This window comes from Sus scrofa, chromosome 7 (genome assembly GCF_054392235.1).
Source record: "Sus scrofa isolate SSC_HxYL_T2T_F1_AM1 chromosome 7, Sscrofa_HxYL_maternal_Yorkshire_Landrace_v2.0, whole genome shotgun sequence".
NCBI classification, from domain to species: domain Eukaryota; kingdom Metazoa; phylum Chordata; class Mammalia; order Artiodactyla; family Suidae; genus Sus; species Sus scrofa.
In genome coordinates this window covers 84,724,206-84,740,249 of record NC_139389.1, presented here as the reverse complement: position 1 = coordinate 84,740,249, position 16,044 = coordinate 84,724,206, and the positions used below count along the sequence as shown (strand labels likewise).

At 49.2% G+C, this 16,044-nt stretch overlaps 1 protein-coding gene across 51 annotated transcripts in view; it reads right to left on the bottom strand.

The window, feature by feature from the left end:
- Positions 1 to 16,044, bottom strand: part of SLC7A7 (solute carrier family 7 member 7) — a 58,896-nt gene that overhangs the window by 20,294 nt on the left and 22,558 nt on the right. For 12 of the 51 annotated variants that reach the window (XR_014808818.1, XR_014808811.1, XR_014808803.1 and 9 more), the window contains 2 exons: positions 12,903 to 13,036; positions 11,947 to 12,492 (listed from right to left, as the gene is read on the bottom strand). Coding sequence is in view for 30 of the 51 variants with exons in the window: in XM_084965772.1 (XP_084821898.1) it covers positions 11,947 to 12,445 (499 nt within the window). In the remaining 21 variants the exon portion in view is untranslated. 51 annotated transcript variants of the gene reach the window in all.

The following is a 16,044-nucleotide window of genomic DNA, read 5'->3' as shown; positions in this document are numbered from 1 at the left end:
ACTCCTCCACACCGCTGAAGAGACCATCAAAGTTCCCCTTTACCCCTTCTTGCCAGTTCTGATGTTCCGCTCCCTGTCTGAGTGACCCATTCCTCTAGGAAAGGCTCCTTTTGAGTGTAAACCCACCTCCCTTGGGTGCACCACACTTCTCTGAACAGCTTCCACATCTGTCTCTCCCATCAACTGTGAGCCATGTGAGGATAGACTGGGTCAGAGTTATCCTTGTATCCCCAGGACCTAACCTGGAACTAGGCAGAGAGCAGATATTCAATAAATCTTACTGGTTGAATAAACAATCTCTATGAAATCTGACTCCACCCTCACTGCCCTGAAATTTCCCTCTCCAGAGTCACCCGTGGTCTTCCTGTTAGCAAATCCAGTCAATTCCACTCAGTCCTTATCTAGCTTGATCTCTTGGCAAACTGGACACTGTTGGCCGCTGATGCCTCAAATTGCTCTCTTCCGCTCACCATCTCCCTGATTCCCTCTGATCTCTCCAGATGCTGCTTCTCCGTCTTTTTTGAAGAATACCTTTCCCTCTGGGAGTTCTCTGGTGGCTCAGTGTGTTAAGGATCTGGCATTGTCATTACTGTGGCGAGGGTTTGATCCCTAGCCCAGGAACTTCCACATACCATAGGTGCAGCCAAAAAAAGAATACCTTTCCCTCAATGTCAGTGTTCTAGGATTTTTTTGTTTGTTTGTTTAGGGCTGCACCCAAGGCATATGGAAATTCCCAGGCTAGGGGTCGAATCCAAGCTGTAGCCACTGGCCTATACCACAGCCACAGCAATGCCTAATCCTTAACCCACTGAGCAAGGCCAAGGATCAAACCCAAAACCTTACGGTTCCTAGTCGGATTTGTCTCTGCTGCACCACGACAGGAACTCCAGAATTCTTTTTTTGATTTTTATTTTATTTCTTTTTTATGGCCTCACCCATGGCATATGGAAGTTCCATGGCCAGGGACTGAATCGGAGCCTCATCTGCAGCAATGCCAGATCCTTTAACCCACTGCACCCAGTCACTCTGCTGCAACTCTGCAGCAACCCAAGCCACTGCAGTCTGATTCTTAACCCAGTACACCACAGTGGGAACTTCTCTAAGAATTCTTATAATTCTAAGAATTCTAAGAATGCTATCCTGGAGTTCCCCTCCCTGGAACGTCACTGGCTGTGGTGTAGGCTGGCGGCTACAGCTCCAATTCAGACCCTAGCCTGGGAACCCCCATATGCCACAGGTGTGACCCTAAAAAAAAAAGCAAAAAAAAAGAATGCTATCCTAAGCCCTTTTCTTTCTACATCCTATCCTATCCTAAAATCATCTCACCTGCTACCATGATTTCAACTAACTTCTACACACTGACCGTTCCCAATTACCAGCCCAACTGTCATGATTCCAGATACAGAGGAATATTCAACCACCTACAAGACATCATCAGGCACAAACTGATCCCACCAATTTCTTGTAAACCCCCTGCCCCTCCAGAGTTCCTCCATAAGTAAATGGCATTACCATCCACCCAGCTGCCCAAGCCAGATGCCACATCTGAGTATCTTACCATCATTGACAATCTCTTCCCTTATCTCATCAGTGTCCAAGTCAACCAGTCTCCTCATCCTCAAAATATGACTCTAGTCCAAGCCACCATCATCTCTTAACAGGATCATGGCAACAGCTTTCTAACTGGTCTCCCTGCTTTCAGTCCTGCAAACTGAAGCCAGAGTAATCTTTCTAAAAATCACACATTCTAAAATCTGAATCTCAGGAGTTCCCGTTGTGGCTCAGCAGGTTAAGGACCCAGTGTTGTCTCTGTGAAGATGCGATTCCCACCCCTGGCCTCGCTCAGTGGGTTAAGGATCCAGCATCACCACAAGCTGCAGCATAGGTCACCGACATGGCTCAGATCCTCTGGTGTTGCTGTGGCCATAGGCTGGAGGCTACAGCTCCAATTCAACCCCAGCCCAAGAACTTTCCTTTTTTTTTTTTTTCAGGGCTGTATCAGCAGCATATGGAAGTTCCCAGGCTAGGGGTCCCATCAGAGCTGCAGCTGCTGGCCTACGCCACAGCCACAGCAACAACAGATCCAAGCCACATCTCTGACCTACACCATAGCTCACAGTAACGCCATATCCTTAACCCACTGAGTGGGGCCAGGAATCAAACCCACATCCTCATGGATACTAATCAGATTCATTACTGATGAGCCACCATGAACTTTCATATGCCACAGATGCAGCCATAAAAAGGAAAAAAAAATTGAAATAAATTTTCTTTTTAGGGCTCCACCTGCAGTACATGGAAGTTCCCAGGTAGGGGTCAAATCAGAGCTGTAGCCACCAGCCTAAGCCACAGCCACAGATCTGAGCCGTGTCTATGACCTACACCACAGTTCACAGTGACGCTGGATCCTTAACCCACTGAGTGAGGTCAGGGATAGAACCTGAGTCCTCATGGATGCTAATCGGGTTCATTAACCACTGAGCCAGGCTAGGAACTCCTCCCTCTCTACTCTTAATTCTTCCTCTTCATTTAGGTGCCAGCTTAAATTTTCTTATGCAGAGTTTCTATACCCCTAGGCCAGTTCAGGTTTCCTCCTGGGCCTCCCTGGACCTCTCAAATCATGACACACATATAACCCACTGTAATCTTGTGGTGGGTCGCCCATCCTGCCCCTTTCTGCATGCACATGTACACACACACACACAGCTCCATAAAGACAATAACCAGTGCTGGGGAAATAGCAAGTGCCCCAAGAATATTTGTTGAATGCTCCTTCCCAGCCCCACCTCTTTCCTGAGCTCTAAAAGGCACAGCCACCTACTACACTACAAATCAATTTCAAATTCAACATGAGTTCATCCTCCCCCTCCCCAAAAATGATGCCACCACCTACCCACTGTCCAGACTAGAAACCTCAACTCTCCATTCAAGGAATATTTATTGAGCTCCTGTTTCTCTGCCAGGAATACAGTAGATGAGACAGGCTCAGCCTCTGTTACATAGCTCACAGGCTGGTGACATTTTCCTTGTCACCTGCCTCTCCTACACCAGACACCTCAGTGAAGAGTTATTGGTTGTACTGATTATACCTTGTGTTTTGCTTTTTGTCTTTTTAAGGCTACACCCTAGGCATATGGAAGTTCCCAGGCTAGGGGTCAAATCAGAGCTATCGACGCCAGTCTACACCATAGCTCAGAGCAACACCAGATCCTTAACTCACTGAGCAAAACCAGAGATCGAACCCGCCTCCTCATGGATACTAGTCAGGTTCATTACCACTGAGCCAAGATGGGAACTCCCTGATTATACCTTCCAAACCAGCTCTCTGATCTACCCCCATCCACCCCCACCAACCGCCACCCTAGTTCAGGCTTGTCATTTCCTGCCTGGATTGCTCCAAGAGCTTCCTAGCCCGTGTCTCTGCCTCCAGCCATGCTCTTATGTCCCATCTCAGCTGTGTGCCGATTCCCTCCTTCAAACCCTGCTATGGCTCTTTATATGCTTTAGGATAAAAATCCAAACCCTGTAGGAAGGTTTTGCCTCGTGTGCTAACCCTCTGCCTCTGCTTGGCTCCTCACATCCCACAATCCCCCACACACACCCCATACCCACAAGCTTTTTTTTTTTTCTTTTTTTGCTTTTTAGGGCCGCACCCGCAACATACAGAGATTCCCAGGCTAGGGGTTGAATCGAAGCTACAGCTGCAGGCCTATACCACAGCCACAGCAACACAGGATCCAAGCCACACCTTCGACTTACACCACAGCTCACAGCAATGCCAGATCTTTAACCCACTGAGTGAAGCCAGGGATCGAATCCGTGTCCTCATGGATGCTAGTCAGGTTTGTTAACCACTGCACCACGACGGGAACTCCCCCATATGCTTTTTTTGGCTACACCCACAGCATGCAGAAGTTCCAGGGCCAAGGATCAAACCCATGCCACAGCAGTGACAATGCCAGATCCTTAACCCGCTGAGCCACCAGGGAACTCCCTCTCACACTTTTTCTCACCTTTGTGCCTTTCCATTGCCTTTCCCTGTGCCTAGAATGTCTTTGCCCCTCCTTCATTCCACAGATATTTCTGCCAGGCACTGTCCTAGGTATTGGAGACTCAGCAGTGAGCAAAACAAAGTCCTTACTCTCATGATGTGGATATTCTAGAGGGAACGATAGACAATAAACAAATAAGTGATTAATCCCAGGTCATAAGATATTGACAGAGAAAAGCAAAACAGGATGGGTGACTTAGAATGACCATTTCAGATAGAACAGGTCTTTGGTAAGGCAGTATTTGTGCAAAGACGTGAATAGAGCGAGGGAATAAGCACTGAGAGCATCTGGGGAAAGAGTCTTCCTGGCAGAAGCAACAATAAGTGCAAAACCCCTGAAGCAGGAACGGGCCTGGCAAACTGGGAGGAAAGCACAAAGGGCAGGAGCTAGAGCAGAGAGAGGGGGACAGGTCAGGGAGCAGTCAGTGTCAGACGGCGCTGGCCCTGCAGGCTGTGGCGAATGGGTGCTTCACCCCCCCCACCCCTGCGGCTCCGTTCCATCCTTCAGGGTGGAGGGCAGACCTCCTCTCCCAAATTAGCCATGCTCCACCCCGCTCCCAGCACTGAATATGCTGTTTAATTGACTCTTTCCTCCCGTCTCCTCCACCACATCATAAGTTCCCTGAGGGCAAGGGCTCTACCTTTCGGCTCCATATTTTACAGACACCACCACATTTAGCACACTTTCCTCATACAGTCAAAACGTTCAGGAGTTCCTGTCATGGCACAGTGGTTAACGAATCTGACTAGTAACCATGAGGTCGTGGGTTCGGTCCCTGGCCTTGCTCAGTGGGTTAAAGACTTAGCGTTGCCGTGAGCTGTGGTGTAGGTTGCAGATGCAGCTTGATCCCTCGTTGCTGTGGCTCTGGCGTAGGCCAGCGGCTACAGTTCCGATTTGACCCCTAGCCTGGGAACCTCCATATGCCGCAGGAGCGGCCCTAGAAAAGGCAAAAAGACAAAAAAAAAAAATTTGTCCTTTGTTCTGGTTCCATGCTCTGCAAGCAATTCCCTGAGGACTAGATTTGTTTCCCAGGGACTATGGCTCTAGGAGAGGGGGTGTCTTAACAGTAAGCACATACCTTCTGGTCATTAGAAATTACACATGTACGCTCATCACTGTACACTGATGGGCTGGCAGCACCATGTACATTTCAGCCTCTCTTATGTACGTGTGACTGGGGTAGGAAAACGACTGACTCATGATGACCCTAAGAAGGCACATGAGCAGCCCAGCAGAAGCCCCATATGCCCCCCACCTCATCACTCAGCCCACCTTCCCTGCTTCAGATGGCAACCCCATCACCGCCCATCTATTCAAGCTTGAATCCTTAGCATCACCTGGGAGAGCTCCCATGCCCTCCACTTCCAGAAGTCCTCAAAATTCCACCTTATAACTATTTCTTTTTTTTTTTTTTTTTTTTTTTTTAGGGTAGCCCCCACGGCATATGGAAGTTCCCAGGCCAGGGGTCGAATCAGAGCTTCAGCTTCCAGCCTACACCACAGCAACAGCAACGCTGGATCCGAGCCGCCATCTGCAACCTACACCACAGCTCGCATCAACGCCAGCTCCTTAACCCACTGAGCGAGGCCAGGGATTGAATCTGTAACCTCATGGTTACTAGTCTGGTTCGTTAACCACTGAGCCACGACGGGAACTCCAGTCTTTTGTCTTTTTAAGGCCACATCTGTAGCATATGGAAGTTCCCAGCTAGGGGTCAAATCGGAGCTATAGCTGCCAGCCTATGCCACAGCAACACGGGATCCTTAACCCACTGATCAAGGTCAGGGATCAAACCCGCATCCCTCATGGATACTATTTGGGTTTTTTAACCACTGAGCCACAACGGGAACTCCTTTTTTTGTCTTTTTAGGGCTGCATCCACGGCATATGGAAGTTCCTAGGCTAGAGATTAAATCAGAGCTACAGCTGCCAGCCTACGCCACAGCCACAGCAACACCAGATCCAAGCCGTGTCTGTGACCTACACCACAGTTCAGGGCAACCCCGGATCCTTAACCCACTGATCGAGGTTAGGGATTGAACCCTTGTCCTCATGGATACTAGTTGGATTCGCTGAGCCACAGTGGGAACTCCTATAACCATTTCTTTATCCATCCCTTCATCTCCCTCCCAAAGGCTCCGCCCACAGCACAGTCCAACACTCCTCTTCCGGTTCTAGCTCCCCAACCTGGTGTCCCTACCTTGTGTCTCTCACTCTTTCCAAAAACACTCTCCACAGAGTTCCCTTGTGGTACAGCAGGTTAAGAATCCACCATTGTCACTGCAGAGGTGCAGGTTGCTGCTGTGGTGAGGGTTCCATCCCTGGCCTGGGAACTTTCACATGGAGAAGTCAGCCAAAAAACAAACAAACAAACAAACCAAACTCTCCACAAGGCCAGAACTCTTCTTCAAAGCAAATCTGATTTCCCGTCTCCACTTAAAGTCAATAGCTTCTGCCTGCTTTCAAGATAAAGTCTAACCTGTTTAGGCACCATATTAATCTCTCCAGAGCTGGCCCTGGGCTATGTTTCCAGCCACTACCTTCTCATCCATCTCCTACCCACATTCCAGCCATACCAACCACCTGGAATTCCTTGACCGGGTTCTATGCATTTTTCTGCACCGGCACTTTTTCAAGAGCAGCTCCCTCTGTGCAAAGTGTCTGAGGAGACCGCTAGGCATCTATTCAAAATTCAGTCCAGGAGTTCCCATCATGGCACAGTGGAAACAAATCCGACTAGGAACCATGAGGTTGCAGGTTCGATCCCTGGCCTTGCTCAGTGGGTTAAGGATCCGGCGTTGCCGTGAGCTGTGGTGTAGGTCAAAGACAAGGCTCGGATTTGATGTTGCTGTGGCTGTGGTGTAGGCTGGCAGCTGTAGCTCTGACTGGACCCCTAGCCTGGGAACCTACACATGCCGCAGGTGCAGCCCTAAAAAAAAAAAAATTTAGTCCAGGCACCATGGTCCTTGTGACCCCTTCCTAGCTGCTCCCCCCCACAAGAAATTCACCTCACCTGGTCCTAGGCTGCCTCTTCCCTGGCTCCTTGCAGGTCTTTTCCTTTCCCTACTTCTTGGTTTTCTCGCAAGTGATTACAGTTCAACAAATGAGCTAATACTGCCCAGGTGCTATTTGGACGGAATGTCTTGGCATGGCTTGTCCTGGGCGCTCAGTAAACAAGAGCTGAAGGAAAAAACTCATGAATCATATGTCCCTAAATTCTTATTTACAATTTCCATTGACCTTCTGAACTTTCTTCCAGATCTCTATGTCCCTCTGAAGATTATTACAGATAGAACACAGTCCTGTAAGCAACCAAGACAGAGCAATTTGAAACATCATAATCATCAATACCTTACACTTGAGTCATGATTTATAGTTTTCAATGATTCTCGTTTCATGCTCAGAGCAGCCTGGAAATAAACAGTCCTTATCCCTTGGCTAAGGTCACGCAGCTATTGAGCCCAGCCTCAACACAAATCTTTTTTTTTTTTTTTTAATGGCCTCTCCTGCAGGATACGAAAGTTCCCAGACTAGGGGTCGAATCAGAGCTACAGCTGTGGGCCAAGCCACACCAGATCCAGATCAGAGCCGCATCTGTGACCTACACCACAGCTCACAGCAATGCCAGATGCTTAACCCACTGAATGTGGCCAGGGATTGAACCCACATCCTCATGGACGTTAGTCTCATTCATTACCACTGAGCCACAATGGGAACTCCTCAAACACAAATCTGATATGCTTTTCTCTCTACCAGAGTTGTCTCAAATATATGCCTTAAATTCAGGTGCAAAACTGTCTTTTATTAACTAGAGAGCTCTACAGACTAAGCACAACAGTGCCTACTCTGCATGTGTTCTTAGAAGGGCGCATTTATGTGTGTGTGTGTACTTGGATGCACAGGAGGAGTTTGAGAACGTCTCTATTCCCAAGTTAGAAGAAGCAGCAAATTTAAAAGACTGATGAAGGCAAGCACAATGCCAGAATCAAGGAACAATAGGAGTTCCCCTTGTGGCTCAGTGGGTTAAGAACCCAACTAGTATCCATGAGGATACAGGTTTGATCCCTGGCCTTGCTCAGTGGGTTAAGGATCTGGCATTGCCTCAAGCCATGGCAGAGGTCGCAGACGTGGCTCAGATCTGACATTGCTGCGGCTGTGGCATACATAAGCAGCTGCAACTCTGATTCGACCCCTAGCCTGGGAACCTCCATGTGACCCAGGTGCAGCCCCTAAAAGGACCGAAAAAAAAAAAAAAAAAGAAACAACAGGTGTTGGAAAAGACACACACCACAATCATGAAAGAAGAAAACGTGAGACACTGAAGCCAGGCTGGCACTCTGAGGCCACTGAGGAAGCAATCATTCATCCCCACGCTGGTGGCCAGGAAAGGCCCCAGTCATAGAAGATTTGATATGGTACAGTAGTGACCCTCAGTCACCCCAAAAAATGTCAAGTTTTGAGGGCATGCAGACAGATCACTGGTTTGGAAGAGATTCCAAAAAGATGGCTAAGATAGAATTCTGGTGCTTAAAGGGATGCAGCCATCTTGGAAATTCTACTCATTGATGGAATAATCCTTATTCTACACAAGGTACGTAACAGGACACTCACACCTGAGGGGACCCCAAGACCAACAGGATCCTAAAATTAGTTTCATCAGTAAGCCAATCTACCAGATGATCTGTAAACGATGCCAGAGAAACTACAGAGATCACAGTTAAGATTTCAAAGGAGGAGTTCCCGTCGTGGCGCAGTGGTTAACGAATCCCACTAGGAACCATGAGATTGTGGGTTCGGTCCCTGCCCTTGCTCAGTGGGTTAACAATCCAGCGTTGCTGTGGGCTGTGGTGTAGGTTGCAGAGGCGGCTCGGATCCAGCGTTGCTGTGGCTCTGGCTTAGGCCAGTGGCTACAGCTCCGACTGGACCCCTAGCCTGGGAACCTCCATATGCCGCGGGAGCGGCCCGAGAAATAGCAAAAAGACAAAAAAAAAAAAAAAAGATTTCAAGGGAAAACCTCCCTCTTGCAACACAAGGCAGTTGCCCCTTCCGCACTTTCTTGACTGTGGCCAGCACGACAAACAGCCTCATACACAGACATGAGTCTGAACCCAAACACGACACCTGGGAGCAGCCCACAGAGGACAGCAGGCTCTCGGCACAACAGCCCAAAGAGGGAGACTGGAGAGAAGGCTGAGAGCAAAACGGGGCAGTGAAGAAACTGAAAGAAAAGAGCACATGAGGCTGCTTGAGAGGGCTGACTCGGCAAGCACTTGTACCTGTTACAAAATGCCTGCGCCCCACGTGGCGGCTGCTGCTGCTGCGGCCCTTCAACTGACAGGACCTCTGAGCTCCACCACAGCTGGGGGTAGGGGTGGCCAAGGTCCCAGGGTCTCCCACGGTGGGAGGGCACTTTTCCAGAACAGAGGCAGCTAAGGGATGGGACTGCCAGAGGACCAGTCTCCTGGTACCTCCAAGATGGCTTGTCTGAATGTATAGATTTAAACAATATTTTATTTATGAGCCAGAGAAAAAGCCAAGGTAGATTGAAAAGACAGGTTTGTTTTGCTTTCGTTTTGTATTTTAAAACAATATTTTATTTATGAGCCAGAGAAAAGGCCAAGGTAGATTGAAAAGACAGGTTTGTTTTGCTTTTGTTTTGTATTTCTAGAGCTGCACTCGCGCCACATGAAGGTTCCCAGGCTAGGGGTCTAATCAGAGCTGTTGCTGTCAGCCCACACCAGAGCCACAGCAACGTGGGATCCGAGCCACGTCTGTAACTTACACCACAGCTCATGGCAACACCAGATCCTTAACCCACTGAGCAAGGCCAGGAATCGAACCCACAACCTCAGGGTTCCTAGTCGGATTCATTAACCACTGAGCCACGAAGGGAACTTCTGAAAAGACAGTTTTAAGAATCTAGCCCACAGAGAATGTCAATTGGTGCAGCCACTATGGCAAACAGTATGGAGGGTCCTCAAAAAACTAAAAATAGAATTACTATACAATCCAGCAATCCCACTCCTGGGCATCTATCCCAAGAAAACCATAATTCAAAAAGATACCTACATGCCAATGTTCACTGCAGCACTATTTACAAGAGCCAAGACATGGAAACAACCTAAATGTCCATCAACAGAGGAATGGATAAAGAAGATGTGGTACATATATACAATGGAATATTACTCAGCCATAAAAAAGAATGAGATAATGCCACTTGCAGCAACATCAATGGATCTAGAGATTATCTGTCTAGGAAGCCAGACGGAGAAAGACAAATAACCACAGGAATATTAAAAAAAAAAAAAAAGGGGAGTTCCCGTCGTGGCGCAGTGGTTAACGAATCCGACTAGGAACCATGAGGTTGCAGGTTCGATCCCTGCCCTTGCTCAGTGGGTTAACGATCCGGCGTTGCCATGAGCTGTGGTGTAGGTTGCAGATGCAGCTCGGATCCCGTGTTGCTGTGGCTCCGGCGTAGGCTGGCAGCTACAGCTCCGATTCGACCCCTAGCCTGGGAACCTCCATATGCCGCAGGAGCGGCCCAAAAGAAATAGCAAAAAGACAAAAAAAAAAAAAAAAAAAAAGAACTTAATTTACAACACAGAAAGAGATTCACAGATATAGAAAACAAACTAATGGTTACCAAAAGAAAAAAGAGAGTGGGAAGAGGGATAAATTAGGAGGCTGGGATTAAGATATTCACACTACTATATATAAAATAAACAACAAGGATGTACTATATAGCACAGGGCACTCCACTCAATATTTTGTAATAACCTATATGGGAAAAGAATGTGGGCCACAAGGGAAATCCTGAAAAGGAAAATTATATATACATCACTGTGCTGTACACCTAAAACTAACGCAATATTGTAAATCAACTATACTTCAATGAAATAAATTTTAAAAGAAAGAATCTAGAAAGTCCCCTTGTGACACAGTGGGTCAAGGATCTGGCATTGCTGCAGATGTGGCACAAGCCACAACTGCGGCACAGGTTTGATCCTTGGCCTGGGAGCTTCCACATGCAGCAGGTGCAGCCCAAAAAGAATCACAGAAAAACTCATGCAAATGCAATAGGATATTCACTGGAGCATTATCTGTAAGACTGAAAAACTGGAACCAACTAAATGGGCATTAACAGAGATCTGATGAGTTAAATAAATGCATTGTTAAAATTAACATGGAACAACATAAAGCTTTTTTTTTTTTTTTTTTTTTTTTTTCTGTCTTTTTAGGGCCGCACCAGAAGCACATGGAGGTTCCTGGGCTAGGGGTCGAATTGGAGCTACAGCTGCCGACCTACACCACAGCCACAGCAACGCCAGATCCCAGCCGCATCTTCGACCTACACCACAGTTCAAGGCAATGCAGGATCCTTAACTCACTGAGCGAGGCCAGGGATCGAACCCTCAACTTCATGGTTCCTAGTCGGGTTCATTAAACACTGAGCCACGACGGGAACTCTGAATAATGCATTTTTTAAAGTAGATCTATAAGTAGAAAAGAACATCACTCAAAAATTCTGGGGGAAGAAAAGAAAACTGTAGAATTATATGTGTGCTATGATCCCGATCTTTTATAAAAGAGAACAAAACTCCACCTCCTGAAGGAAAAAGAAAAAATCAGGAAGGGCAGAGCGTGCTAATAATGTTTACCCTGGGAAGCTGGGAGAACGGATTTTTTGACACTTAGACGCCGGCTACATTTTCACACTTAGCATACATTAACTTAACAACAAGAAAAAAGTGTTTGTCAGAGGCATTCCTTTCCGTCTCATTCTTATTGGCTGATCCGAGTCACATCGGGCCTCTGCCCACCACCCCACCCGCGACCCGCTCCACACACCGCCCCGCCCCGCCCCGCCCCCGGCCCCGCCCCCGGCCCCACTTACAGATGCAGGCAGCAGCCAGCAGGCGGTCGGCAGCGTAGGGGGCGAAGCAGCTGGGAAAGAAGGGCTGCACCACGTAGTTGGCAAAGGTGATGGCAATGACCGCCTGACTGGTGGGCTCGATGATGAGGAGGGAGGTCCAGAGTCGGATGAAGGCAAGGAGTCCCCCGAAGGCCTCGAGGATGTAGGCATAGCTGGCCCCAGACTTCTTAATGGTGGTGCCCAGTTCCGCATAACAAAGGGCCCCGAAGACAGAGAAGAGGCCCCCGACGGCCCAGATGACCAGGGAGAGGCCGAAGGAGGCGCTGTATATGAGCACGCCTTTGGGGGAGACGAAGATGCCCGAGCCAATCATGTTCCCCACAATCAGGCACACGCCGTTCAGCAGTGAGATCTCCTTCTTCAGCTTTACCTGCTCCGACCGGGGGCCGGCCTCCTCGGCCAAAGGGGAGGCGTCCCTCTCGTGCTGGGAGGCCACCTCATACTTCATGCCGTCAACCATGGCGGAGGAGGAGAAGAAAGCCTTCAGCAGCTTCCTGGCATTGCCCTCTAAGGAAGAAAGGTGAAAATATAGAGCAGATTGCCAAGGGCAGAGAAGTCTCCCCACAGGGGCTAGTAGGGGCAACTCCCCCGCTCCCCACCATTTCAGAGACCTCTCTCTCGCCTCCCACCTCACATGAACTTCTTCTCTAACTGGCTCAGCAAAAAATAACCCTACCCGGATTCTTAAAGGGGAAGCACTCACGCCCCAGAGAGAAAATACCTGTGCTTCTCATCATTCGGCTGCTGCTGCTGCCCACCTGATCTACAGAAGAGACAACTAAATCCTGGTTCTATCTGAGGCCCCTGGAGACGGGAACGAGAGCCATTTGGCAGTTCCCAGGTGTAAGCGTGATTTGAGCTTGTGTTTTTCAGCCTCAGCCCCCAAAAGTCTGCCTTCCCTCCCATTTCAGTCTCACCTGTCACCAGTGATGAGCTGCAACCTTGGGAACCAAACTTGTAAGCAGCTAATCTGTGGGTTCTCCTCACAACACCACTCTTTTCCCCCAGGGACCCAAGCTGTGGCAAACCTCAAGGCTTCGGAGATCTCCTGCTGAAAAATCACAACCACCCCCCAGCTCAGGACGCATCCCTTAAGAACCCCTAGCGGAACTCTTCAGCCCCAGCACAGCCCAAGCAGCCCAGCATCACCCAACAAGAAGACAGGCCCTTCTCTTTCCATTGATTTTCCTTTCCCAGATACCTCTCCCAGCCCCTAGTATTGAGGCCTCCAGCCATCAAATCCCCACAGAGTTGCATCACCCAAAAAAAGCAGAGATGAGAGGAGCTCCCACTGTGGCTCCATGAGGATGTAGGTTCAATCCCTGGCCTCGCTCAGTGGGTTAAGGATCTGGCGTTGCTGGGGCTGTGGTGCAGGCTGGCAGCTGTAGCTCCAATTCAACCCCTAGACTGGGAACCTCTGTATGCCTCAGGTGCAGCCCTGAAAAGACAAAAAAAAAGTAGGGATGAGAGAACAGTGACCCAAACATACAGCCCAACCTCGTGATGATTGCAGGTGGCTGATGACCACTCCCCACCCAGGAGCTGCTGCCGGAGAAACAGCATCAAAGCCCAGGCAAGAAACAGCTGAAGCAGAGTAGCAGATGCTGGGCATTCCAGAGCAGGAGACGCTAAGAGGAAGACAGGCCGAGCTGGCCAAGCAAGTGGACAGCGACTGGACACTGCAGAGCAGCAAAAGGAGAATGGGCAAGATGAGAGGGGCTGAGGGGGAGGGTGGGAAGCACACTCACTCCCTGGACCTGGGTGGGAAGCAGGTTCCCTGCAGCCGGCGGCAGCAGTGGCCACACAGAGAAGCAGCTTCCAGGAATTGTGGTCTGAGTGCTCCTGCCTTGCAGCCAGTAGTAAAAAGGAAAGGTCAGGCAAATGCTTATGGATTTAAGTCAAATCAAGAAGTCAAGAAGGGCGGAGGGAGGGAGGGAGAGAAGGAGGGAGAGAGGGGCATTAAGCAACTGTCTGGGTCCAAGGTTCACGCGCCCTTCACATCTGCAAGGGGAAGGCTAGGAGCCCTGGGCTCAGCACTTTCTGCGATAAGAAGGCGCTCTCTCTGGAATCTCCTTTGTCAGCTCTGCTCCAGGACTGGGGGCCAGAAGAAAGGACCGGACATTCAGCTGGGTGCAGTTGCTGCAACCCTGGGGAAGCTGTCCCGGAGCAAAGTAGCTGAGCACAGGGCTGCGGCTGAGAAAGAATGCACAGTCCATTCTCCCTCTGTCCTCCAGGCCCCACCTTAGCCCCACTTCCCTCTCACCCCAAACAAGAAAGGCAGGAAGGTTGCACATTGTGACACACAGGCTTGTTCACAGGCAGAGATGAGAGGAAGTGTCAGTACAGTCCTGCAACTCGTGATCTGACGTCCTAGAGAACTCTGCCCACTTCCCCACACAGAGTGAGGGGTGCTGCCCTAAGCTGCCTCTGTGACCCCAAGGCTGAGCCTCGAGCTGCTTCCAAGGAAACAATGGAGAAATGAGACTCCACTCTCTGGCCGCATCTGCACCCCGATTGCATGCACTTCCATCTCAGCCAGACCTTTGGAGGGAGCCTAAATTCCCATAAACACCCCCCTGAATACAAACCTACTCCAATTTCCTAAAAATATGGGGAAATAAGATTTCACTGAGTTATGCTGAACTGGCGCAGAACAGACAACGGAAGTTGAGCATTTAGGGGAAATCATAAATTCTGTTGTTAGAGTGTACTTAAATATTCTGGGTTTCTTTTACCAACAGAAATAAACCCTACTCATTCTGAAATCCAACTTCTTATCCTTTCTCATGCCCTTTCAAACACTCTTTGGTTATTCCTCTACCAGAGAATAAAGATCTAAAATGCCCTTGGGGGAGGGAGCTTATCGCTACCCTACAGCCTCCCATTCTAGTTCCTTAATTTTTTTTTAACCCAGACACAGATCTTGGTGTCCTCCTTCCCAGAGATCAAGCGTCTCCCAAGGCACCCTTAACGAATACATTGAAATCCATCCAGAAGCCTGTCCTTTTCTCCCAGCTCCCCTCTAAATGTTCCTATAATAACAGATGTCACTTACCAAGCACTTAACCCAAGCCAGACACACTGCTAAGCACCTACATGCCTTATCTCACTTAATCCCCCCAGCTGCCCCTTAGGCAGACACTAAGTCACCTGTCCTGATACCAAAGTAGCCAGAGAGGCAGGAAGACTGGCCAGCAAAGGCCGAGATCTGTGCTCTCTCTCCAATTTCCCCACCCCCTCCGGCCTGTCCAGTCTCTAGCCCTCCTCCTAGGCAAGAAAGCACTTTAGATGGCTCTCTAATGAATTACCTGGGTGAGGAGGTGATTAGATTGAAAGAACTCCCTCTGCCTTTGTCAGCTAAAGGCCCTCTCCTTCCCGCTGCTCCTCCCCTAGCTCATCCCTTTGCAGGGATGAGAGGAAATTACCAGTCCTCTTGGCAGTGCTGCTATTGCCAGGGTGCCCACTTCTAAAGCAAACAAAAACACATGGAAACACATCATCAGACCAGGCTTTTTAAGATCAAATTCCCTGGCACCAAGGGTGACTGTGTGTCCTAATGGGACAAAGGAAAAAGGAGTGAAGGAGCGACAGAAGATGGGGAAGTGTGAGGGTAAGTGGACAGAGGGTTTAGTTCCTGGCTGGTGGTATCTGAAATGTGAAATCCTCATCATGGAATCTGGAGACAGAAACCCTGGGTGAAACAGACAGAAACTAGGGGGTGAATGGCACACTCCAGAAAACAGCACACCCTAGTGGTATCCCCAGGAAGTGCTATTCACGAGGAATCACCTTCCTAGCCTGTCTAAACTGGACAGAGGACCCAGTCCTTCAGAGAAGGATGCCCCCTCTTTTCTCAGTCACTGTCCAGCACGAGCTCTGTGGCCAGAAGGCACTGTCCTTGGTGACTCACAGTCCTCCCAGAGATCGCAGCTCTCAGGTTCATGCCTCCACCAGTCAGGCAGCCTGGGACTCTCCTGAAGTGCTCTCCCACCCCAGGCTTTACAAGAGAACCTTGCAGAGCCTGGAACCCCAGAGAATAACAGCATTCCTGATACTCAG